The following is a 24,357-nucleotide window of genomic DNA, read 5'->3' as shown; positions in this document are numbered from 1 at the left end:
ATTGCCCATTATTGCATTTTGATACAATGTTGCGGTGACCAAAGAAAGTAATTCTGGCGTTTTGCCTTTTTTTCTCTCTACGCCGTTTAGCTATCTAGTTTATTCTTTTTATATTGATAGATCGGGTGATTCTGAATGCGGCACTACCAAATATGTGTATGTTTGTTTTTTTTTATTTTGAATGTGGCGAATGTGGGGTGATTTGAACTGTTATATTTTTTAAATTTTTTAAATATTTTAAAAAACATTTTTTTTACTTTTGGCATGCTTCAATAGTCTCCATGGGAGACTAGAAGCTGCAATACTTTGATCTGCTACATAAAGGTTATGATCAGATTGCCTGTATGTAGCAGAAATGCTCACTTGCTATGAGTGCCGATCGCCGGGCGGCACTCACAGCAATCTGGCAGTGACAACGATAGAGATCTGGAGACCTCTGGTTGTCATGTCAACCCGCGGTCACCAATGGGTGGGATTTCTGGTGCACTTGCCGGAAGCACGAGTTAAATGCCGCTGTCAGCGACTGTTGCTGGCTCATGTTAGTTGTAGATATCAGCCATCATATGCCCAGAAAGGTGCTGACTCGGCGCCTGAACCCGCACCAAACAGAGGGAGTCCGACATTGGAGTACTATTACACGTGATGTCGGAAAGGGGTTAATAAATACATTAGATGCACAAGGCACTTTAAAGTGCCACTGGACATACACTAAATGTGATTTACCCACCTACTCTTACTCTAAGGCAAGCATTTGTCCGGCCCTCATATCATGCCCCTCCCCTTTTTAAATTCTCACAGTGTCATCAGGGGCTCTGTTATCAAATTTATTAGTGACCAGTGACGTTCCCACAAAGGTTGAGAACACTAGATTTCTCTCTTCAGCGTTCATAGAATTTTTGGCAAATTTAAAGCCACACCTCTTTCAAGAAACCACGCTCAATTTATGACACACCCAATTGATGAGACGTAAAAATGAATAAAACACAATAAATGATGAAGTACAGTGTCAGTTTTTGGGGCCAAAATTGAAGAGCATTTATCTTAGTAAATCCTACAAATATATAGATTCTACAGTATATGGAGTGTTCATTTACATATTGCCATTGAATTTTTTAATCTGTCAGCAGAAAATTGGAGAACCATCATTATCATCATTCTGATAATTGTCATTGGTCATATAAAGAGTTACCTGTGTATTACTGATAACAGCGAGACAGGCATATGGAGAACAGGGATATGAGCAGGAAAGTGGCAATCAGTCCGGACCTCAGATACAAATAACAACCTGGAGGCAAAACATAATGATAGAGTTGTAAGGATTCTGGAGCGTAAATTAAAGGAGACATAAGAAAAAGCTAAGAAGACACTTCTAGCAGATCCTGGCAGACACAAAGGTAAAATTAGGTGTCAGGGATTAGAAATGATAGTTTTAATTGTAAACTGCCCTAATCATGGCAGTGTCTGAAACTGCATTTTAGGTCCATTCACTTGAATGTTGCTAAGATGTACTAAAAAATACAGCGGAGAAGTGTAGATAGATAGAGATACTCCTCAACATCGAAACTGCAACACCAAGAAGGAAAAGTGGTGGAATAATGGAAATCAGAGAATGTAGAAGTCACTGATCTGCAAATGGTGAAAACTGGAAACACTTTTCAAAACACCTGGAATTATGGTTTCTGGAGTATGGGCATGACATCCAGAGATGCCTACAATTACAACCTCAGCTTCTATCAATGAGGCTATTAATGGTCATCTGATGAAGGCTTTACCACTGAATGTACTTGGGCAAATCATCAAGGTTCGCTGCTGGCAGCTCCTGTGTAATCACCGACAAATGACGTCCCAGATGTGCTTAATGGGAAACAATTTCGGAGTGCAGGCCTTAATAGTAAGTCTAAGCTACATAAGTGCTCACAGTAGCACCAGCAACATGTGACCTGGCATTGTTGTGCTGAAAAATAACTTCTCAGACCCTTTGGAGAAATGGCTGTACCACTAGTTCCACCACCAAATCAGTGTATCGCAGAGCTGTTAGTGCGCCTGGAGTGAAGACTAGAGGGGTCCGGCTACTGTACATTGTACCACGACACACCGATTTGACGTTCCATCACAAAGACCACTTTATGAACTCATACCACCGCTCTCAAAGGCTATCATGGTGCAGAGCAAAAAGTCAATGAAGGCTAGAATGGAGATGTATCCTCTTCAGCAATGTCCCACTTTTGACTTAGATGCAATCATAGCTGTAGATTGGTCTAGAGACCATGAGATCACTTGGGCAACATCATCAAAAGGCCTTCACGAGAGAACATGAAAGTGTCCCAGGAGCCATTTTTCAACACAACAACGCCAGACCGCATGTTGCTGCTGTTACTCGTGAGCAGCCTGTGTGGCATAAATCTGCTCCTATGGCTGTAGCATCTCTGGATTTGTCTTTCATCAAGCACATATGGGACGTCATTGGTTGGTAATTGCACAGGAGCTGCCAGCAGTGGATCTTGATTATTTGCCAAAGTGAATTCAGCGGCAGAACCTTAATCGATGACAAATATTAACCTCACTGATGGCAGTCAAGACTGTAAGTGCAGGAATTTTTGCACATGACTCATACTCCAGACTGAATAAATCCAGATGTTTTGAAAATTGTATCCATTTTTTAATCACTTGCAGATCAGTATATTATGCCAACCTTAATCTCAGGAGTGCGACCAGAATGATATTCCTTTGTGATGACCTCTTCAAGACCAATTTCCAGTTATCAGTTCATCCAAAACAAAATCAGAACCCACTGCTAAAGAGGTTAGAACCCCATTACAGCTTCTATTGCCGTCTTGCTCTGCACCATGATAGCCTTTGAGATCGGTAGCATGAGGTCAATGGACACCTGTATCTGGACATGTGGCTCTTAGCCCAATGTCACATAAATGCCTCTTGATGGTTTGTGTAGACTCTGTGTGAATCGGTGCCTTAGATCTGGTACTTTTTGGAAGCACAGAATTGGCAACTACGCACCATTCTTCTAATCTGATGCAGCTTTTCACCTCTGTACATCTCTTGCTGTCAATCCAGTTTGCCTTTGTACTCAAAACCATGGGGACACATGACATTGACTGGTGTTGACATCTCAGAAATCTGCCAGAGTGATAAACCAAGGTCTCTCAGCTCAAGGATTCTCTCCCTCCCAGTTTTAGACAATTGGCTATAACTGGAACATCAGTGAAGAGGAGGCATTGCATATTCATCCTACAAGACCTGATCTGATTTTTGAAGCTTCTTGTGGCTACAAAAAATTTCTTTCAATCTGGCTTTTATTTGATTATTTTCAGATCTTAGCGACACCAGCTATTTCCTCGATTAGCAGTACCTTATGGCTTGTCCTCCTTGCTGTTGCAATTTCAATGTTGAGGATTGTAAATCAATAAGTTATATCAGAAATATAGATGATGTTTTTAGTCAAATTCTGTTGGCATTATTAGTCATACTGGCACAGTTTATAGAAGGGCATTCTGCTGGCACATTTATTCTTTACACATATATGTAGAGAAAGGTCTTACGTCACCTCTGTTTTTCATCATATTAGCCACCCCACAAAGCCATCCTAGATGGACAGAGACATTTTTCTGGTCGGCCGGGTTCTGGATTATACACAGGAACTCCATGGGCTGGTGGTCTGGGGTTAGTGTTATCTGGATGGTGCTTCCATTACTATGCAGATTATACTCTATGTCCTGGTATCGGTATTTCCAAGTATAAAACAAAACTGATGTACGAGATGGAGCCGAACAATGGAGGGTGACGTTACATTGGTCTCCACTATATTCCATCCATTCCGTCTTTATTGCCGGAGTGGGAATGGGATCTGTAATGAAAATGATGCAACACTGATTACATAAAATAAAGAAACCAAAAAAGTCACATAAACGCCAATATTGTATTACCAAAATTTTGGAAAATTTTTGCCACCTGTGTGGATTAATATTCAAGCGATCCCATTTCTCAACATTTTCATGCTTTTGGGTTTGGTTCTAAGTCATAAGGTCATAAGATGGATATCTGGACATATTAACGTACCGTACACAGTGAGGTTAAATGTCGACTTGAGGATGACTTTGCTGGTAAGCACGATCTCCGCACGGTATTCCCCCGTATCTTTTAAGCTCAGATGTCGGATGGTAATGATTGTTCCATTATTGGAAGCATCAACACGGTTCTTGAATTGATCACTGTACGTCAAAAATGAATTATTCCCAGCCTCTGCCACTTTAACTGTGCTGCCTCCAGATGCAAACTTCCATATAGTTTCTTTTACAGGAAGTGGGAGGTGCTGGTAGGTGGAGAGTTCTACAGAGTGGTTCACCAGGCCGATCACCGACACAGGCTCTTGATTGGTTAAAAGAAACCAAAAGCAAAAATTAGCAATGACACAAAGCAATAAAAAGGACTTTTTAGTTCTAAATTCTTTTTAACTGTTACATATCTGTTATATGTGGCTATGCTGGGAAATACTTTAGTGGGCACCAAGCTCACTCTTTTCTCGTGTAAAGAAAATTAACTATAAGTAGGTTGCAGAGGTCCCAAAATACTGGTACATTTCCAAAATTTATTTATAGGATTTGAAGTAATATATTAACAAAATATCCAGTCCCACATTTTCTTTCCACCAGTTATGTATTGAAACCATTGTCCTCCAAGGACAAATGTTATATTGTATTTTCAGAAAATAATTAGCCCTTTGATCTTTTGGCTATTTTATGCTGAAATCTGATATACAGTGGGTACGGAAAGTATTCAGACCCCATTAAATTTTTCACTCTTTGTTTCATTGCAGCCATTTGGTAAATTCAAAATAGTTCATTTTTTTCTCATTAATGTACACTCTGCACACCATGTTTGAAAAAAACAGAAATGTAGAAATTTTTGCAAATGTATTAAAAAAAAAACTAAAATATCACATGGTCATAAGTATTCAGACCCTTTGCTCAGTATTGAGTGGAAGAACCCTTTTGAGCTAGTACAGCCATGAATCTTCTTGGTAATGATGCAACAAGGTTTTCACACCAGGATTTGGGTATCCTCTGCCATTCTTCCTTGCAGATCCTCTCCAGTTCCGTCAGGATGAATGGTGAATGTTGGTTGACAGCCATTTTCAGGTCTCTCCAGAGATGCTCAATTGGGTTTAGGTCAGGGCTCTGGCTGGGCCAGTCAAGAATGGTAACAAAGTTGTTCCGAAGCCACTTCTCTGTAATTTTAGCTGTGTGCTTAGGGTCATTGTCTTGTTGGAAGGTGAACCTTCAGCCAAGTCTGAGGTCCAGAGCACTCTGGAAGAGGTTTTCATCCATGATATCTCTGTACTTTGCTGCAATCATGTTTCTTCAATGGCAACCAGTCGTCCTGTCCATGCAGCTGAAAAACACTCCCATAGCATGATGCTGCCACCACCATGTTTCACTGTTGGGATTTTATTGGGAATGTGATGAGCAGTGCCTGGTTTTCTCCACACATACTGCTTAAAAATATCATCAAAAAGATCTATCTTTGTCTCATCAGACCAGAGAATATTATTTCTCATAGTCTGGGAGTCCTTCATGTGCTTTATAGCAAACTCTATCCGGGATTTCATGTCTTGCACTGAGGAGAGGCTTCCGTCTGGCCACTTTACCATAAAGGCTCAATTGGTGGAGGTCTGCAGTGATAGTTGTCTTTTGTGGAACTTTCTCCCATCTATATACTGCATCTCTGGAGCTCAGCCACAGTGATCTTGGGATTCTTCTTTACCTCTCTCACCAAGGCTCTTCTCCCATGATTGCTCAGTTTGGCTGGATGGCCGGGTCTAGGAAGACTTCTGGTGGTCCCAAACTTCTTCCATTTAAAGATTATGGAGGCCACTGTGCTCTTAGGAACCTTGAGAACTGCAGAAATTATTTTGTAACCTTGGCCAGATCTGTTCCTTGCCACAATTCTGTCTCTGAGCTACTTGGCCAGTTCCTTTGACCTCATGATTCTCATTTGGTCTGACATGCACTGCGAGCTGTGAGGTCTTACATAGACAGGTATGTGCCTTTCCAAATCAAGTCCTATCAGTTTAATTAAACACAGCTGGACTCCAATGAAGAAGTAGAACCATCTCAAGGAGGATCACAAGGAAATGGATAGAATGTGACTTAAATATGAGTGTCTGAGTAAAGGGTCTGAATACTTAAGACCATGTGATATTTTAGTTTTTCTTTTTTAATATATTTGCAAACATTTCTACATTTCTGTTTTTTTCCATCAAGATGGGGTGCAGAGTGTATATTAATGAGAAAAAAATGAACTTTTTTGAATTTACCAAATGGCTGCAATGAAAAAAAGAGTAACAAATTTAAAGGGGTCTGAATACTTTCCGTACCCACTGTAACATTTTAAAAATAAAAAGTTATACTTGGTAATATTTGTTTCATGCTTTTTTTATATTTTTGTGTAAAATGAAAATATTTTAGTAACCTAACTGTAAACTCATCTGTTGGAATATGTTTGGAGCAACAACTCCATTCCTGTCTATGAGTGTTTAGTTGCAAGATTTGTATGCTGTTCATAAAGTTAGAACAAAAAAAACTCCCAGTGGCTCACACAGGGATAGCATGCGACTGTATTTCCTGTTTTTCCTGTGTCTGTGTATGGAAGATGAATCAGCATGCTGCAGATGCTGCACAGATAGACACACAAATTATTTATTCCTGATCTGTTAAGCTTATCATATATTGCTCCTGATTGTTCCTGAATAAAGAAGCTCTGTTGCCACATGCTTGGAGAATATCCTGAATAAACCACTGCCAACAGGTTATGTACCCAGAATGGCACAGAACCCCAGAAGCAAAACAGAAGCAACAGAAGTCCAGAGCAAAAGCAGCACAGAACAACAGAGAAGATGTCCACTATCAGCAATGCTGTCAAGTTCTCGGTGCCAAGCCTCACTAACCAGAACTACCTGTCCTGGAAATTCAAGGTGAAGATGATGCTCATAAGAGAAGGTATGTAGAAATATACTCAAGAACAAGTGCCTCATCCATTACCAGATGATTGGCTAGAGAAGGATCAGAAAGCATAAAGCACAATCTCCCTCAGTGTAGATGATAATCAGATTGTGCATATATGCAAGTGTGCAACTGCAAAGGAGATGCGGCATGAGTTACAGAAAGTGCAGGAAAGATCAAATCTCAGCAATAAGCTTTATCTCATGAGAACGCTGTATCAGTGTAAGCTAAGTGATGGACAGAATATGCAGAACTATATAAGAAACACCTTAGAGATTGTGAAGCATCTCAGGGGCATTGCAGAAGACATTAAAGATTTTCATTTTGCTGCACTTCTATTAAGTGGTCTTCCAGAGAGTTATGACACACTTGTGACTGTCCTAGATGCAGAGCTAGATAATGAGCTGACACTAGAGTATGTTATAGCAAAAATTTGGAACGCAGCATATAAGCAGCAGTAATAAATCCAGAACAAAAACAGCATTAAAGACTCAGGATTTCCATAAATATAAGAGCAATCTAAGAGAAACTCGTGAATGTTTTGTCTGTAAAAAGCCCGGCCACCTTAAAGCAGACTGCAGAATTTGGAAAGCAAGAATGAGTCAGCTTAAAAAGCAGAACAGTCATCAAAGGGTTAAAACAGCTGTAAAGGAAGATTCTGCATGTGTTTAAACTGCATTACTACCAGTACAGGCCCATCTGCAAAGCATATATGGTGTATAGATACTGGTGCAAGCAGTCATCTGTCAAATAAGGATTTCTACACTGACCTTAATGAAAGCAAGTCAGAAAAGGTCATCTTAGCTAATCGTCACTATATGACTTCAGAAGGAGTTGGAGACAGCTACCTCCACTGTCCAGTTTCCTCAGCACAAGGCCAAAAGATCCCAATAAAGGATGTTCTCTATGTTCCTAGCTTTGAAAGCAAACTTCTGTCAGTAAAGAAGCTCACGCAAAAGGGGAATGTAGTTACTTTTAAAGATAAGTTTATGCTTCGAACATACAACACTGCCCTTCACCTCTCAAAACAAACCTATTTCAACACCCTCATCACCTCACTGTCCTATAACCCTAAATGTTTCTTTGATACTTTTCATTCTCTACTCAACCCAAGAGTACAGGCCCCAACCATGGATCTTCGAGCTGACGATCTGGCCAATTGCTTCAAAGAAAAAATTGACCAGATCCGACAGGAAATTATCTCCCAATCACCTCATACCATGCACTGTCCTCCCTCCCCCACTACATCTAGCTCATTCTCTAATTTTGAACCAGTCACAGAAGAAGTAAGCAGGCTCCTTGCATCTTCTCGCCCAACCACTTGCACCAGTGACCCATTTCTGTCACATCTCCTCCAGTCCATTTCCCCTGCTGTCATCCCTCACCTAACTAAAATATTTAACCTCTCTCTCTCCTGGTATCTTTCCCTCCTTATTTAAGCATGCCATCATACATCCACTACTTAAAAAATCATCCCTCAACCAAAACAGTGCCGCTAACTATAGACCTGTCTCTAATCTTCCCTTCATCTCTAAACTCCTGGAACACCTGGTCCACTCCCGTCTTATCCGCTATCTCTTTGATAACTCTCTTCTCAACCCTCTCCAATCCGGTTTCCGATCTTTACACTCTACTGAAACTGCCCTCACTAAAGTCTCCAATGATCTATTAGCAGCTAAATCTAATGGTCACTACTAGAGTTGAGCGACTTTTGGTTTTTTAGGGTCGAGTTTCGTTTCGTGAAACCCGACTTTTCCAAAAGTCGGGTCGAGCAAGATCGGCCGATTATAGGGAAAAGTCGGGGTCGTCCCAAAACACGAAACCCAATGTAAGTCAATGGGGAATAAAAGTCGGCAGTGAGAGGAGGACAGGAAACGCACCTACAGTGCCCATTTGAATGCCAAAAGCATCAATTCTTCTTACTTAAGCTTGTCAACCTTAATTAACTTCATAATACAAGTTACGCACTGAAAAATGGGGGTTATTTGGCGAAAGTTGTGGGGGGAGGGCTGGCTCCAGGTTTTCATGTGCCCTGGGCGAAAGAGCGCCCATTTAACATGGGAGTTGGAAGTTTCGCCCCCAGCAGTTCGCCCCCAGCATTTCGCCCCCAGCAGTTCGCCCCCAGCAGTTCGCCCCCAGGTACACTTCGCCCCCGAACATTTCGCCCCCAGCATTTCGCCCCCAGGTTGTTTCGCCCCCGCACATTTCGCCCCCGCACATTTCACCCCCAGCAGTTCGCCCCTGCACATTTCGCCCCCGCACATTTCGCCCCCAGCAGTTCGCCCCCGGATGTTTCGCCCCCGGATGTTTCGCCCCCAGCAGTTCGCCCCCGGATGTTTCGCCCCCAGCAGTTCGCCTCCAGCAGTTCACCCCCGGATGTTTCGTCCCCAGCAGTTCGCCCCCAGCAGTTCGTACCCGGATGTTTCGCCCCCAGCAGTTCGCCCCCGGATGTTTCGCCCCCAGCAGTTCGCCCCCGGATGTTTCACCCCCGGATGTTTCGCCCCCTGTCAGTTCGCCCCCAGCAGTTCATCCCTGGATGTTTTGCCTCTAGCAATTTGCTCCTGGATCTTTCGCATCCGGGAAAAACCTGCCTGAACTGAACATTGGCAGGTTTGCTTATCACTAATAATACACCATATGAGTCTAAGATATACAATTCTGATCAAATTAGTTTTTTTTATTCTCAAACTTTGTTTTCTAGATGAGTAATTTTACAAACAGACAGGAAAATAGTAGGATTTCATTGGTTACTAAGGAGGTCGTGCCCCCTTGGGAGCAGAACGGATCCTGGCTCCCTATGATACATTCAGGGCTGCTTGTTCACAGCCCTCTGCAAAGCTCCCCTTCACCCTCCGCTCATGTGCTCTGTCCTGGACAAGAGGAGGGCTCCCCCCTGCCTGTGTAAAGCCGTTACAGGACGGAACACATAGGGGGGGCTTTGCAGAGGGCTGTAAACCAGCAGCCCTTTATACATCATAGGGAATATATTGTTAGCTGCATGCTCCTGTGCAGCCACGCCCTCTAGAATCCATCCACAAGTACTGCTACTAAGGAGAAACAACCTCCCTAGCAACCACTGAAATCCTGCAGCACATGGAGCTTTAACTTGGATGAGACTTTTCACACAGAAGTGAAGCTGCTGGAAGGTCTCCTTTGGAAATGAATATCATGGGCACAGGTACTATAACATAACATGTTTTTTGTAGAGTTATGCTTTAACTGTATATATCAAAACTGTTTTAACAAGAAACATAAAAAGGTATAGAGGGGAAGGATTAGAGAAAAAGAGAAAATACAAATTGCAGGTTATAATGCTTGAATTATTTTGCAGCTAAAAACACTGCTCTCAAAACATACAATATGCGACCATGAACTAAAAATCAAAGCTGTAGGCAATGCCTCTCAGATAATCCATCAAGCTTCTATTATCGAAATCTTGCACGATACGTTTAACCCTTGCTGAAATTGCAGCATACTTTTTGTTTCTTGCAGCGATGGGATTTCCTGCTATTATCTGAATAATTTCAAAACTATGGAGCTCTTGCTGATGTTTCAGACAGTTAATGAACCGGTATATATTTTGGAAAAGAGTACCACATGTTTCTCGAAAGCTACGGTGCCATCCTTCGACATCATTATTTGTTCGCTGTTGATCATTCAATGTTCGTTCATACACATTCCAGAATTGAACTGGAAACAAAGGTGCTTGACGTCCTCTGCGATTCATTCGACCAATATAGCTGTCTTCAAAATAGTTGGCAATAGGTATTGCTTCTTGTGGAAAGTCAGGATCTTCCACCAATTCTTCAAATGATTGCACAACATTCTGTGGTGGTAGAAAGGCCAGGGCAGGTATCATGCGTATCCAACGGGCAAATTCATGGTCACCTTGGTATTGCATCTTGAGTCCATCATTTTGAACTTTACGCCAAACCGACTGTGATAGGTGGAAAAAGCAACCAGTCTTCACAAGGTTGGGGAATTCACTTTCAAATGCCTGTATTGCAGCTAGTTCAAAATCCAACATCAGGTTGTCTGGCTGCAGTCCAGGCTGCAAGTTCTTCAGCTCTTGCTGCAACCTCTGGTATGTAGAACGGCTCTTGTCTGTCAGCAAGGTGTACACTACAGGAACAACAAGGCCGCTGTGGACTACATGGATTGTGTAAAGTTGCTTAAACAAGGCTGGTGTAGTGAAAAACATGCCATCAGCAAACCACTCTTTACTTTGTGCCAGTAGATGGAGATTGTCTCTTGTTCCAAATATCAACATACGGCTGTGTCCATTTCCTAATTTAAAATGAAAGTATTAGTAGAGGAAATAACAGACAAAGTGTAACAAGCAGCAGACAGAGTTTTGGGATAAATTCACAAAAAAAATATCCTAATCAGAAGACTCTGTTCATATCTCACATTAAATACTCACATTTTGCTCCAGATTTTCTGATTTCATAATAAAAAACTGAAGCAAAATCTAGTGTGAAGGGGCCAACCAATAGTTTTTTACAACATATATTGTCCCAGTGGAAAATTATATATTTTTGTTTAAAATTAAAATTACTTCCAAACTTGAAATAGGTCACATTTTTAGGGTACCTTTAGACCCTCCAACTAGACGGCCGTTCAGCACGGCCGATCGCCACTATGCTGAACGGGCCGTCTAGTTGACAGCCGCATCCAGACGCGGCGTGCGGCTGGACGTCTGAATGAACGACTGGGCGGTCCGCCCGCCTGAATGGGGCATTCCATTCAGGCGGATGGGCACGCTAGTCGTCGGGTGGGCAGCGCGGACGTTCGTGACGTCCGCGCTGCCTATGCTGTGTCATTGAGAGGATTGTGCAGGACGCAAAAAACGCCAGTAAAATCACCAGTGTGCTTTTGGCCTAAGGCATAACTGAATGGTCCATTAGGCTGGGGTCATATGCAGCATTAATGTGTAAATCCCATCCACATGCTGATGAAAAAATTTTGTTTACAAAAAAAAACATGCAGTGCAGCATGTCAATGTATGCTGCCATTATACAAACAAAATTCCAGCCATTCAGACAAGGGGCTGAAATCCTGCACTAAAACCTGCACCTAAATCCATAGAGTTAAGTGAAGATTTTGATACAGAATTAGGGTACCACAATAGTGGCCACAATTGCAGGCACAAATAGATTCCTGTGGGATCTCCAATTGCTACCGCAATTACAGCCGCTGCGGAGATGCCGCTCCACAATCCCCTTCCGTCAGTGGGCACGAGGCCTCAGGCTTTATCCAGACAAGCTGGATTTACAGGCGTATTCCGTGCTGTGTTTCCTGCCTGAAACCCGCCCTTTCATGTCTATGGTGCGGGTTACGGGCGGATTCCGGCCGGGGCCGGAAAACGCCCCACCTTGAAGCTATTTTTCCGGCGGATCCCGGAAGGAATGGGAATGGGCAAGAGGGAAACCTCCCGAAAAATGCCTGCAAACCATGCCAAATACGCTCGGTTTAGGCCATAGCAGGGCATGGCCACGCCCATAGCAGAGTTTGGCCACGTCCCCTATTTGCAGAAGCGTTTTGCCAAAGCGCTTGCAAAGTGCTTAAAAAGTGCTTGGAAGCAGCAGGCAAAATGCATCTGCAAATCATGGCGTATCTCACCTGAGCTCCGGAGTTCAGCCCGACCTGTCCACGGATCTGCAGGACTGAACTACGAGAGCCGAGGAATCAGCCGGCGATGGCAGTTCAGTCCGTGCATGCCGCAGACAGGCGAGGCTGAACTCCGGGGCAGCATCCAGGACAGGTATGGCCAGTACAATGCTGCATATTTGGAATTAGTGTTGGCCGGTCCGATCACTGAAGATCGTAATTTATTACGATTTTCAGGCTGATCGTTATTTCAAATTACGATCCGATTTGTAGCCAGATCATGATGATGATCTGAATTAGAAATCGGAATCCTCCGTAATCTGAAAACACTGTCCGGGCATACACTCCCGAACAGTGGAGAGTGATCCCAGGACCGCTCACTAGACGGTCCTGGGAAAGCACCACATCACGTCACAGAACAGCCCGGCACATGTGCAGAGGTGGTGATGCACAACCCAGAATGCATAGCATTGGGATTTCGGAATTCCCTGCACCGCCGGAGACAGCGCTGGACACCGGAGAGAGAGTTGAATAACTGGGTTTGTTTATTTTTTAACAGCGCAGCTTGGGGCCATTATATATATGCAAGAAAGCTGGAAGAAGAGTGGCTCAACTGAGATTGTTGCTGAGGACTCAGTGTGCTGCTAGAGCAGGGGTTGGCTTCCGCCCGTACTTAACATGCATCCATGAAGAAAGACCTCCGCGCTCCTGAAGTCCTATACAAATCCTTTATTGCATTTCAGAGATCCAAAAGTGCCAGACCACCATCACCCACCCACATATATGCATATATATACATACACACACTGTTCGGGCGTACAGTGTGCATATATATATATATCTACATCTAGCTCTGGAGATTGGATCTGAATTAATTCCAATCTTTCGGTATGATCAGCCCGATCTGATCCTATCTTTCCAGTGATCGGCTAACACTAGTTGGAGTCAGTAGGCCTCACTACATTATATTACCCTCAAAGTTTCCCTTGAAGGCAAAAATCACATAGTATTTTATATCAGCACCTTATAGTGTAGCATTTTTCACATTTGTGCAAAATAAACTTTGCAATAATTATGCATAATGGAATTGTTTTAATACAATGTTAAATGGTTAAGTAGCTTACCAGAGTCATGCAGAAGGAACTGCTGCTGGACACCATCAATACTGATCTCCTGGAACTTGAGGGGGATAACAAGTTGATCAAGGGTTTGAGGTAACCTTGGGATATTGCCAAGTTGCCTTGCTAATCGTATTGTCCTCTTCAGTGATGCTTTCCTTGGGAGAAGTGCTGCAACATTAGAATGGGCTCCTGAAACGACGTCTGTGAGAATCTGTTGTGGTGTCTCCTGTGTTGTCCTTGCCCTGGTGAGTGCCTCATTGCCAAGTCGGATTGCTTCAGGTCTTGTAGCTTGTGCTGCGTGATTGTGAAGATTGACTACTTTCACAACTTCGCCAAATTCTTCATTGTCCAAACACGTCCCTTGCAAGTCGACCGTTTTTCACATACCCAGATGGAATGGACATCATCAGCGGTTCGTTTGGAAAATAAGTAAATGTGATTCTCATGGACCAACTTGCTCCTTCCACGTTTGGACAGAACTGAATTCATAGTTGTAGAAAGTGAATTGCTGTGGAAGCTGACTGATTTTTTGTGGCAGTACACTTCTCTCTTTGTGGAGATTTCAGACACTGCTATATTCTGATATACAGATGGAATAAAAGCTAGTCTAATGTAACTCCATGTGACCTGCTACTTGTTACATCTGCAACAAAACTTGCAACAAAGCAGGTCAGTGCTGGGTCAGGTAAAAGTTCAAAATTGTTTAGATTTTAGGCCTCTTGCACACTGTAATTTTAGAGTGGTTTCACACTTGTGTTTGTGGCCACCAGAGGTCGATCCGCTCTGGATCTGACATCCAGCTGACCCCAGGGCAATGCTGGCTGAATGCTGGCATTCCGCTTGCATTGCCCATAGAAGTGAACGGCTGGGTTCCGCGATCTGCAGACGCCCGTTCGCTTCTGTAATGCCGCATTCCGCTATCAGTGTCAGAACAAAAAGAAGAGCATTTTCTTCTTTTCGTTCCGCTGCAGGTTAGCGGAATGCGGCATTACAGAAGCGAACGGGCGGCCTGTAGTGCATATGTAGCGGAAGTGTGAAAGCACCCTTATGCTGCCACTGTTTTAGAACTCCAAAGCACGTGCTTTACTGGCATTTTTCAGAGCGCTTTTGTGAGCGCTCTCGGTAATGACCCATAAGATACAGGCTATTGATGAACGCTAAGTGCTCAAAAATAGCTCCTGTAATAAAATAAAAAGAGCTGGCCGAAACAACACCTCACTTTTCTAGCCATTGACTTATCTACTATATAATTGTCTAAGGGTCACTTTCGTCTTTCTGTCTGTAACGTTTTATTCGTATATTCATTGGTCGCGGCGTCTGTCTGTCATGTAAATCCAAGTCGCTGATTGGTCTTGGCAAAACGCCCACGACCAATCAGCGACGGTCACAGTCTGCCATAAAAATGGCCGCTGCTTCACTGCCCTGCACTCACCGCTGACCGCTCACACAGGGTTAATGCCAGCGTTAACGGATCGCGGTGTACCGCACTCCGTTAACGCTGCTATTAACCCTGTGTGACCAACTTTTCACTATTGATGGTGCTTATGCAGCATCAATAGTGAAAAGATGTAATGCTAAAAATAATAATGATAAAAAAAAAAAGTTATTCTCACCCCCTCCAACGTCGCGCTGTCCTCCGCGCCTCTTTCCAATGCACACCGTCCAGGACCTGCGATGATGTCACGGTCATGTGACCGCGACATCATCGCAGGTCCTACGCTCAGACCGGAAGCCACCGCCAGCACTGCAGAGAGGCGCGAGGACTTCAGGGCCCGTGGCTGAGGTGAGTATATCTTTATTATTTTTTTTTAAACACGAATATAGTGCCCACATTCCTAGACTACGTGGACAGTGCAATATACTACGTGACCTGTGCAATATCCTACGTTGGTTGGCCAATATACTATGTGCGCTGTGTAATTTACTATGTGGACTGTGCAATTTACTACGTGCGCTGTCCAAAATACTACGTCGGCTGTCCTATATACTACGTGGCCTGTACAATGTACTACGTGGACTGTCCAATATACTACATAACCTGTGCAACATACCACGTGGCTGTGCCTTCTAGAATACCCGATACATTAGAATCGGGCCACCATGTAGTATATTCAAAATTGGCAATCTTCTTAGCAATTTTCCAGTGCTTAGCACTTGGGAAAGTGGCTACTGTGAAAGCGGTCTTAGGGCTAAAACACAAGGCCAAAATTCCCTGCCTAATTTGGGGCCGAAACATCTGGGGGCAAAAAGCAGGGGGCGAAACATCCGGGGGCGAACTGCTGGGGACAAAACATCTGGGGGCGAACTGCTGGGGGCAAAACATCTGGGGGAGAACTGCTGGGGATGAAACATCCGGGGGCGAACTGCTGGGGGCGAAACATCCGGGGGCGAACTGCTGGGGGCGAAACATTCGGGTACGAACTGCTGGGGGCGAACTGCTGGGGGCGAAACATCCGGGGGTGAACTGCTGGAGGCGAACTGCTGGGGGCGAAACATCCGGGGGCGAACTGCTGGGGGCGAAACATCCGGGGGCGAACTGCTGGGGGCGAAACATCCGAGGGCGAACTGCTGGGGGGCGAAACATCCGGGGGCGAAACATCCGGGGGCGAAACATCCGGGGGCGAACTGCTGGAGGCGAAACATCCGGGGGCGAACTGCTGGGGGCGAAACATCCAGGGGCGAACTGTGGGGGCGAAACATCCGGGGGCGAAACATCCGGGGGCGAAACATCCGGGGGCGAACTGCTGGGGGCGAAACAGCCGGGGGCGAACTGCTGGGGGCGAAACATCCGGGGGCAAACTGCTGGGGGCGAAACATCCGGGGGCGAAACATCCAGGGGCGAACTGCTGGGGGCGAAATGTGCGGGGGCGAAACAACCTGGGGGCGAAATGCTGGGGGCGAAATATTCGGGGGCGAAGTGTACCTGGGGGCGAACTGCTGGGGGCGAACTGCTGGGGGCGAAATTCTGGGGGCGAACTGCTGGGGGCGAAATGCTGGGGTGAACTGCTGGGGGCGAAACTTCCTAAAACCCTTTAACACATACCACAACTCATCATGCTCCGATACGGCAGAGAAATAGCGGTATAGTACAATGAAAAATACTTCACTTTTTACATCTCATGACGAGGCCCATCTATTTCGCCATACAGAATCATTGGTCCCATATAATGTTTGAAACAGTATATGATGAGCTCCACATAATGCTACAGTATATGTTGGTCCCCATGGATGAAGCTCCACTGTGTTATGGGCCCAAATAATGCTCCAAACATAATGGGCCCCATTTCTAATGCTCTAGTGTATAATGGGCCCTGTAAATGCTGCTCCAGTGTCTGATGTCCACCTTTGGAATGTTCCAGTGTATGGTGGGCCCCATCTATCATTCTCCAGAGTATAGTGCTCCCCAAAAATTGCTGTCCCAACATTGAAAACAATCAAATAAGTCTCCTCGCTAGGGAATCCCTGTACTAGTCTGGACTCCTCGTCGTCCCCATCTTCCATCTCACTGCACAGTATTTCAACCTTGCAAGTGCTGTGATCCTGAGCAAGCAGGGGGGGCCCACTCGTTGGCGACGGCACTGGCACAGGGCCCCTGATAGTACGGTGGTGTGTCTGATGGCGGGTGGGCCGAACCTGCACTTTCATCTGCAGCTTCCTCTTTGTCACCGTGTAAGATGGAACTGTATATGGGAAGGGTAACCTGAGTTTCATCAGGGTCAGATTCAGGCCGTGTAGCGAGTGAGGGGAATGTAGTGGTCTGGGTCAATGTACCAGCAGATTCATCGAGCAGTGGCTGGGCATCAGTGCACTTGTGTTGCCCCAGGAGTACGGTCGCCACAGTGGCATTACCTTCCTCCTAAGGAGTGTGATGTCATGCTTGGGAGCAACGAAGGATATCTCTAGCAGGTTAACTGATTGGGCAGCGTTATTCCCACGAGTCATGACCCTCCAAACAGCGTTCATGAAGGCAAAGTGTTTGTTTTACGTGGGCAGTATGGTTGCAAAGCTGAACCTTAAAGGAATGTCCAGAAGGGCACCACCAGGAGTGGAGCCTACGGTTTAATTCGACTCCACTTGGGAAACCTCAACCATGCCAGCTACAGAAAAGATGCACACATTACAAGCTTAATTCCGTTAACGAACGAGACTTCGTCATGCCCCGCGGTCCGAGTCCGGTTTACTAGAGGGACACGTGAGGCTCTGGCACATGAGATTGGCCAATAACTGGTGTGTCATGCCCTTACATGTCCGTGGCTGCATGTGCGCTACACTGAAAAGGCCAGCGTTTGTCGCTTACAGGTGCAGATAACCCGCTGAACAACGTTAGTGAAGGGGATCTGTGATTACAATTATTACCCGCGAACGATGATTTCCCAGTAAATGCAGGTCAACCGCAGTTCCGGAATTAGGCCTAACCGTCATTCCTGAAAAAATTAAAAACTTACGTGTGCAAACCACAGGTGCTGTAGCTTGCTTAACAGCTCGCCAGCCGGTCTCACGCCCAGTATGGATTACACGTGATTGCACAAAGGTGAGAAAGGGTACCGTATCCCCAGATAACATGTATGGATAGCGTACACATTCAAAATATATGTCTATACATCAGGAGGCAGGCTCAGACGGTGTTAGGCCCAGTATGGATTGCACATGATTGCACAAAGGTTAGAAAGGGTACCGTATCGCCGGATAACATGTATGGATAGCATAGTGTACAGATTCAAAATATATGTCTATACATCAGGAGGCAGGCTCAGACGGTGTTAGGCCCAGTATGGATTGCACGTGATTGCACAAAGGTTAGAAAGGGTACCGTATCCCCGGATAACATGTATGGATAGCATAGTGTACACATTCAAAACATATGTCTATACATCAGGAGGCAGGCTCAAACGGTTTTAGGCCCAGTATGGATTGCACATGATTGCACAAAGGTTAGAAAGGGTACCGTATCCCCGGATAACATGTATGGATAGCATAGTGTACACATTCAAAATATATGTCTATACATCAGGAGGCAGGCTCAGACGGTGTTAGGCCCAGTATGGATTGCACGTGATTGCACAAAGGTTAGAAAGGGTACCGTATCCCCAGATAACATGTATGGATAGCGTACACATTCAAAATATATGTCTATACATCAGGAGGCAGGCTCAGATGGTGTTAGGCCCAGTATGGCTTGCAGGTGATTGCACAAAGGTGAGAAAGGGTACCGTATCCCCGGATAACATGTATGGATAGCGTACACATTCAAAATATATGTCTATACATCAGGAGGCAGGCTCAGACGGTGTCAGGCACAGTATGGATTTGACGGCCCAGATTACACAGCGGAGGAGCAGGGAGAGGTAAAGATTGCAAATGCTGGGGCCCTGCCCAAGCAAGGGGGGCCCACTCGTGGGAGTCGGTACTGGCACTGGGCCCCTCATAGTACAGCGGTGTGTTTGACGGCGGGTGTGCACCACCACCGTCAGAGACACTTGATTGCACTATGAGGGACCCTGTGCCAGTGCCCGCGCCCAAGAGTCGGCCTACCCACCTGTCCAGGGCAACGGCACTCGCACGGTGTCATGCGCTAGGTGGTGACCCCGGCCATGAGGGGGGAGGCAGCACAGTTAGGGAGTTTTAGAAAGTGGCATATGTTGATGTTGGACATTCAGCTGATGCAAAAGGCGAAATAGGTGAAGTCCCAGGAAGAGGTGGACCAAAGCAAGACATTTTTCTGTCACCCTATGTGTCATCAGGGGAAGGTGGGACAAAATCCTTGGAAACCCATGCATGGTTCATTTTAATGAAGGTTAGATCATCCACATTTTGGGTTGACAGACGGGTCCTTTTTTCTGTCAGGATTGATCCAACTGCACTGAAGACTCTTTCCGATAGCACACTTGCAGCTGGGCAAGCGAGCTCCTGTAAGGCATATTGGGCCAATTCAGGCCAGGTGCCCAATAGTTAAAGGGGAATGACCTGTGTGGGAGAACATCGATATGGGAGGAAAAGTAGTTTGTAACCATAGTTGACAACTGCTGTCTCCTGTCACTTTCCATCGATGCTGTATTACCAGTTGTGTGAACGGTATTTGAAAAATCAGTCCACAACATTGTCATGAAACCCGTCTCCAACGCCACTTCTGCTGTGTGCACCACGAACACCTCTGCCAAGCTGCCCCCGGCCCGTACGGCTCGTGTGAGAACCATCACCGCTGCTGTGTGCTGGGAATGCCTCAAGCAACCGATTTACCAGAGTTGCTTGTTTATTAGCCAATATTAGGTCAAGGTTCTCCTGTGGCATGATGTTTTGTAATTTGCCTTTATAGCGTGGATCCAGGATGCTGGCCAACCAGTAGTCGTCATCGTTCATCATTTTGGCAATGCGGGGGTCCCTTTTTAGGATCTGCAAGGCATAATCTGACATGTGGGCCAATGTTCCCGGTGTCAATGATGCACTGCGAGTGCTGGTTGGAGGAGCACTTTCTGGCAAATCCACATCCCTCCAGTCACGCACAAACCCTGTACCAGACTTTGCCACGCCAACATTTTCACTTGCCCCACGAGATGCATCCTCCTCCCCTAAGTAATCATCCCCATCATCATCCTCCTCTTCTTCCTCCACCTCGTCCAGGAGAGGTCCCTGAGCAGACAATGGCTGAATGTCATCAAGGATTCCCTCCTCCTCTTCCTCCTCATCAACATTGGCTGCAGACGCCTGCTCCTTAAGGTGCGTCAAAGTTTGCATGAGCAGACGCATAAGTGGGATGCTCATGCTTAGGATGGCGTCGTCTGCGCTTACCAGCCATGTGCATTCCTCAAAACACTGAAGGACTTTACAGAGGTCTTTCAGCTTCGACCACTGAACACCTGTCAACTCCATGTCTGCTCTCAAAGTGCCTGGCCGTGTATCCTCCCACAAATGCATTATGGCCTACCTCTGCTCGCACAGCCGGTGGAGTTCCACCTTGTTGCAATGTCGATAATGAGGCGGTGGTTGGGAAGGTGGAGCAATCGCTGCAGCATCTGCATAAGAACGGAGTGTACAAGCGACCGGCGGATGTGCGCGCACAGTCTTCGCACCTTCTGGAGCAGGGCTGTTAACTCCGGATAATTTTTGAGGAAGCACTGCACCACCAGGTTCAAGGTGTGAGCCAAGCAAGGTATGTGGCTGAGTTTTGAAAGGGCTATGGCTGCCACAAAATTACGGCCGTTATCACTAACTACCTTGCCTGCCTCAAGATGTACACTGCCCAGCCATGACTCAGTTTGTCGCTTCAAGTACTCGGCCAGCACTCGGCGGTGTGTCTGTTGCCCAAACACATCATCTGCAACACAGCCTGCTGACGCTTTCCACTAGCTGCTCGATAGGGGGACACATCGTGTGCAACAGTGGCAGCTGCAGATGCTCGTACGACTGCGCTCTGTGGACGAGCTTTCGCTTCTGGAGGAGGAGGAGGAGGAGGGTCGAACGCCTACAGCCAACTGTTTCCTATACCGTGGGCTAGGCAGCACTGTCCCACCACCGCTGTCCCCTGTGGACCCTGCATCCACCACATTAACCCAGTGCTCAGTGATGGACACGTAACGGCCCTGGCCATGCTGACTGGACCATGCATCAGTTGTGAGGTGCACCTTTCCGCTCACTGACTGCTTGAGTGCATGGACAATGCGGTCTTTCACATGATGGTGGAGGGTTGGGATGGCTTTGCGGGAGAAAAAGTGGCGCTTAAGTCGCCGACCTCGTGGCCGACCTCATCCTAGGGTCGGGTTTCGTTTCATGGAACCCGACTTTGCCAAAAGTCGGCAACTTTTGAAATTTTTCTACCCGTTTCGCTCAACTCTAGTCACTACTCCATGCTAATTCTCTTGGATCTTTCTGCAGCATTCGACACGGTGCATCAGCTCCTCCACACTATGCTCCGTTCCATTGGCCTCAAGGACACCACACCGTTCTCTCCTGGTTTTCCTATCTCTCTGACCATTCCTTTACTGTATATTTTGCTGGTTCCTCCTCCTCTCATCTTCCCCTTACTGTTGGGGTCCCTCAAGGATCAGTCCTAGGCCCCCTCCTCTTCTCTTTGTACACTGCCCCTATTGGTCAAATAATCAGTAGATTTGGTTTCCAGTACCATCTCTATACTGATGACACCCAATTATACGCTTCTTCTCCTGACATCACGCCAGCCTTTCTACAAAACACCAGCGATTGTCTAAACGCTGTATCTAACATCATGTCCTCACTATATCTGAAACTGAACCTGTCAAAGATTGAACTCCTTGTGTTTCCTCCCTCTACTAATGTACCTATACCCGACATTACCATTTCCGTGTGTGGTTCCACTATTACTCCCCAGCAACATGCCCGCTGTCTTGGTGTCATACTTGACTCCGAACTTTCCTTTGCCCCTCACATACGATCACTGGCTCGCTCTTGTTATCTGCACCTCAAAAACATTTCTATTATTTGACCTTTTCTTACTTTTGACTCCGTAAAAACTCTTACTGTTTCTCTAATTCATTCTCGTCTCGACTATTGTAACTCCATTCTAATCGGTCTCCCTCTTACCAAACTCTCCCCTCTCCAATCTGTCTTGAATGCTGCAGCCAGGATCATATTCCTCACCAATCGTTACACCGATGCCTCTACCTTGTGCCAGTCATTACACTGGCTACCCATCCACTCCAGAATTCAGTACAAACTTATTACCCTCACTCACAAAGCTCTTCATGGCTCAGCACCACCCTACATCTCCTCCCTTGTTTCAGTATACCACCCTACCTGCGCCCTCCATTCTGCTGATGACCTGAGGTTAGAATCCTCAATAATCATAACCACTCACTCCCTTCTCCAAGACTATACACGTGCTGCGTCAATTCTTTGGAATGCACTTCCCAGGTCAATACGATTAGTCCCCAATCCCCACAATTTTAAGCATGCCCTGAAAACGCATTTATTCAGACTGGCCTACAGCCTCAGTACATTAACCTAATCTATCCCTGTGTGGCACATCCAAAAGTTTTTACCATAACCAGGTTCCCCGCCTCATGTTCCCATATGCTTTATGCATCCATTAGCCCTCTGTGTCTGTACTGTTACACACTTAACATTATGGCTGGTCCATACATTCAGGGCAATTGTTACCACCCACCTTTCGTGTCTCCCTTTTTTCCTCATAGATTGTAAGCTTGCGAGCAGGGCCCTCATTCCTCTTGGTATCTGTTATGATCTATATGATTATTGTTATGCTGTAATGTCTATTGTCTGTAGAAATCCCCTCTGAAATGTAAAGTGCTGCGGAATATGTCAGCGCTATAGAAATAAAATTTATTATTACTATTAGATAACAGCTGCATCATCTCAAAGAAGGGTCACACTCTTGCAGAAGGAAAAATCTAAAATGATCTTTATCAGGTAAAATGCAGAGAAAGAGTGTACAATGCTAGATAAGATCTATGTAAGAACTGTATCCATGTATAGCATAGACGTCTTGGGCACAGAGACCCAGAAGCAGTAAGGAAGCTAGCTCAACTTGTAAATGGTATTGAAATCAACCAGTGTAGTCAAATGATGAAGTGCATTAGTTGTCTTAAAGGGAAAATTTCCAGAAAATCCTTTCCTAAAATAAGCACCACTAGATCTGCACAGCCTTTGGATCTGATACATACAGATGTATGTGGTCCAATGAGTGTTCAAACTACTAGCAAGAAGAGATATTTTCTCATAATTATTGATGACTACTCCAGCTATACTGTCATCGACCTGCTTCACAGTAAGGATGAAGTTCCACAGAAACTTGAAGAATATCTTGCTGTAGTGCTTAACAAATTTGGAAGAATGCCAAAAGCCCCAAGTGCAGATAATGGAACCGAAGATACAAGTGGTAAGGTGCAAACCATTTTGAAAAAGGATGGAATCGTGTTCCAGACTACCATTCCATACAACCCAGAACAAAATGGCATTGAAGAGAGAAAGAACCGTACTCTCTGTGAAAACGGAAGAAGTATGTTGTTTGATGCGAATCTACCTACAACATATTGGGGAGAAGCCATAATGACAGCTTGCTATCTAAAAAAATAAGAGTGCCAGGTAATGCCACAAATAAAACTCCATATGAGCTATGGAACTGCGAGAAGCCTAACCTGAAGCACCTCAGGATATTTGGAAGCAAAACGTTTATGTATGTTCCTAAAGAAAAACGTTCCAAGTGGGAATCACACGCAAAGCAAGGAGTCCTGGTGGGCTATAGTGAAGCCCAAAAGGGATACAGAATCCTGCACCCAACCAACACAGTAACAATCAGCAGAGATCTAGTGATTGATGAAAACTCTCTATCGCTCAAATTCCGTGAAGTTACGCCAGTTATTTAACCTAAGAAGCAAGAACAAGAATCTCAATCACCAAACCCAAACACTGAAAAGGAAAACAGTGAAGTGTGGATAAGCTCTGAAGCCACCAAAGAAGACACAGAAGAACCAAATCAACCTCCAGTCAGGAGATCAGAAAGGACAAACAAAGGTATCCCAGCTAGACACCTTTCTTATATGGTCAGAACACTTCCTGAACCAGAGCCACAGTCATGGCAAGAGATGCAAAAACTGCCTGTCCACGAGAAGCAGAAGTGG

The 24,357-nt window shown here is 45.3% G+C and overlaps 1 protein-coding gene across 1 annotated transcript in view; it reads right to left on the bottom strand.

Annotated features, from left to right (window-relative positions):
- Positions 1–24,357, bottom strand: part of LOC141082976 (CD48 antigen-like) — a 60,680-nt gene that overhangs the window by 3,356 nt on the left and 32,967 nt on the right. Inside the window, exons 2-4 of the mRNA XM_073567069.1 lie at positions 4,075–4,383; positions 3,563–3,862; positions 1,190–1,285 (exon numbers count right to left, since the gene is read on the bottom strand). Of these exons, the coding sequence (XP_073423170.1) occupies positions 1,197–1,285; positions 3,563–3,862; positions 4,075–4,383 (698 nt within the window). The 3' untranslated portion in view covers positions 1,190–1,196. The remainder of the gene's footprint in view (positions 1–1,189; positions 1,286–3,562; positions 3,863–4,074; positions 4,384–24,357) is intronic.

The sequence above is a fragment of the Dendrobates tinctorius genome, unplaced genomic scaffold (genome assembly GCF_039654945.1).
Source record: "Dendrobates tinctorius isolate UK_male_01 unplaced genomic scaffold, ASM3965494v1 ptg000019l, whole genome shotgun sequence".
In the NCBI taxonomy this organism is placed as follows: domain Eukaryota; kingdom Metazoa; phylum Chordata; class Amphibia; order Anura; family Dendrobatidae; genus Dendrobates; species Dendrobates tinctorius.
Note: the sequence above shows the minus strand (reverse complement) of the source record. Positions and strands in the feature narration are given on the sequence as shown.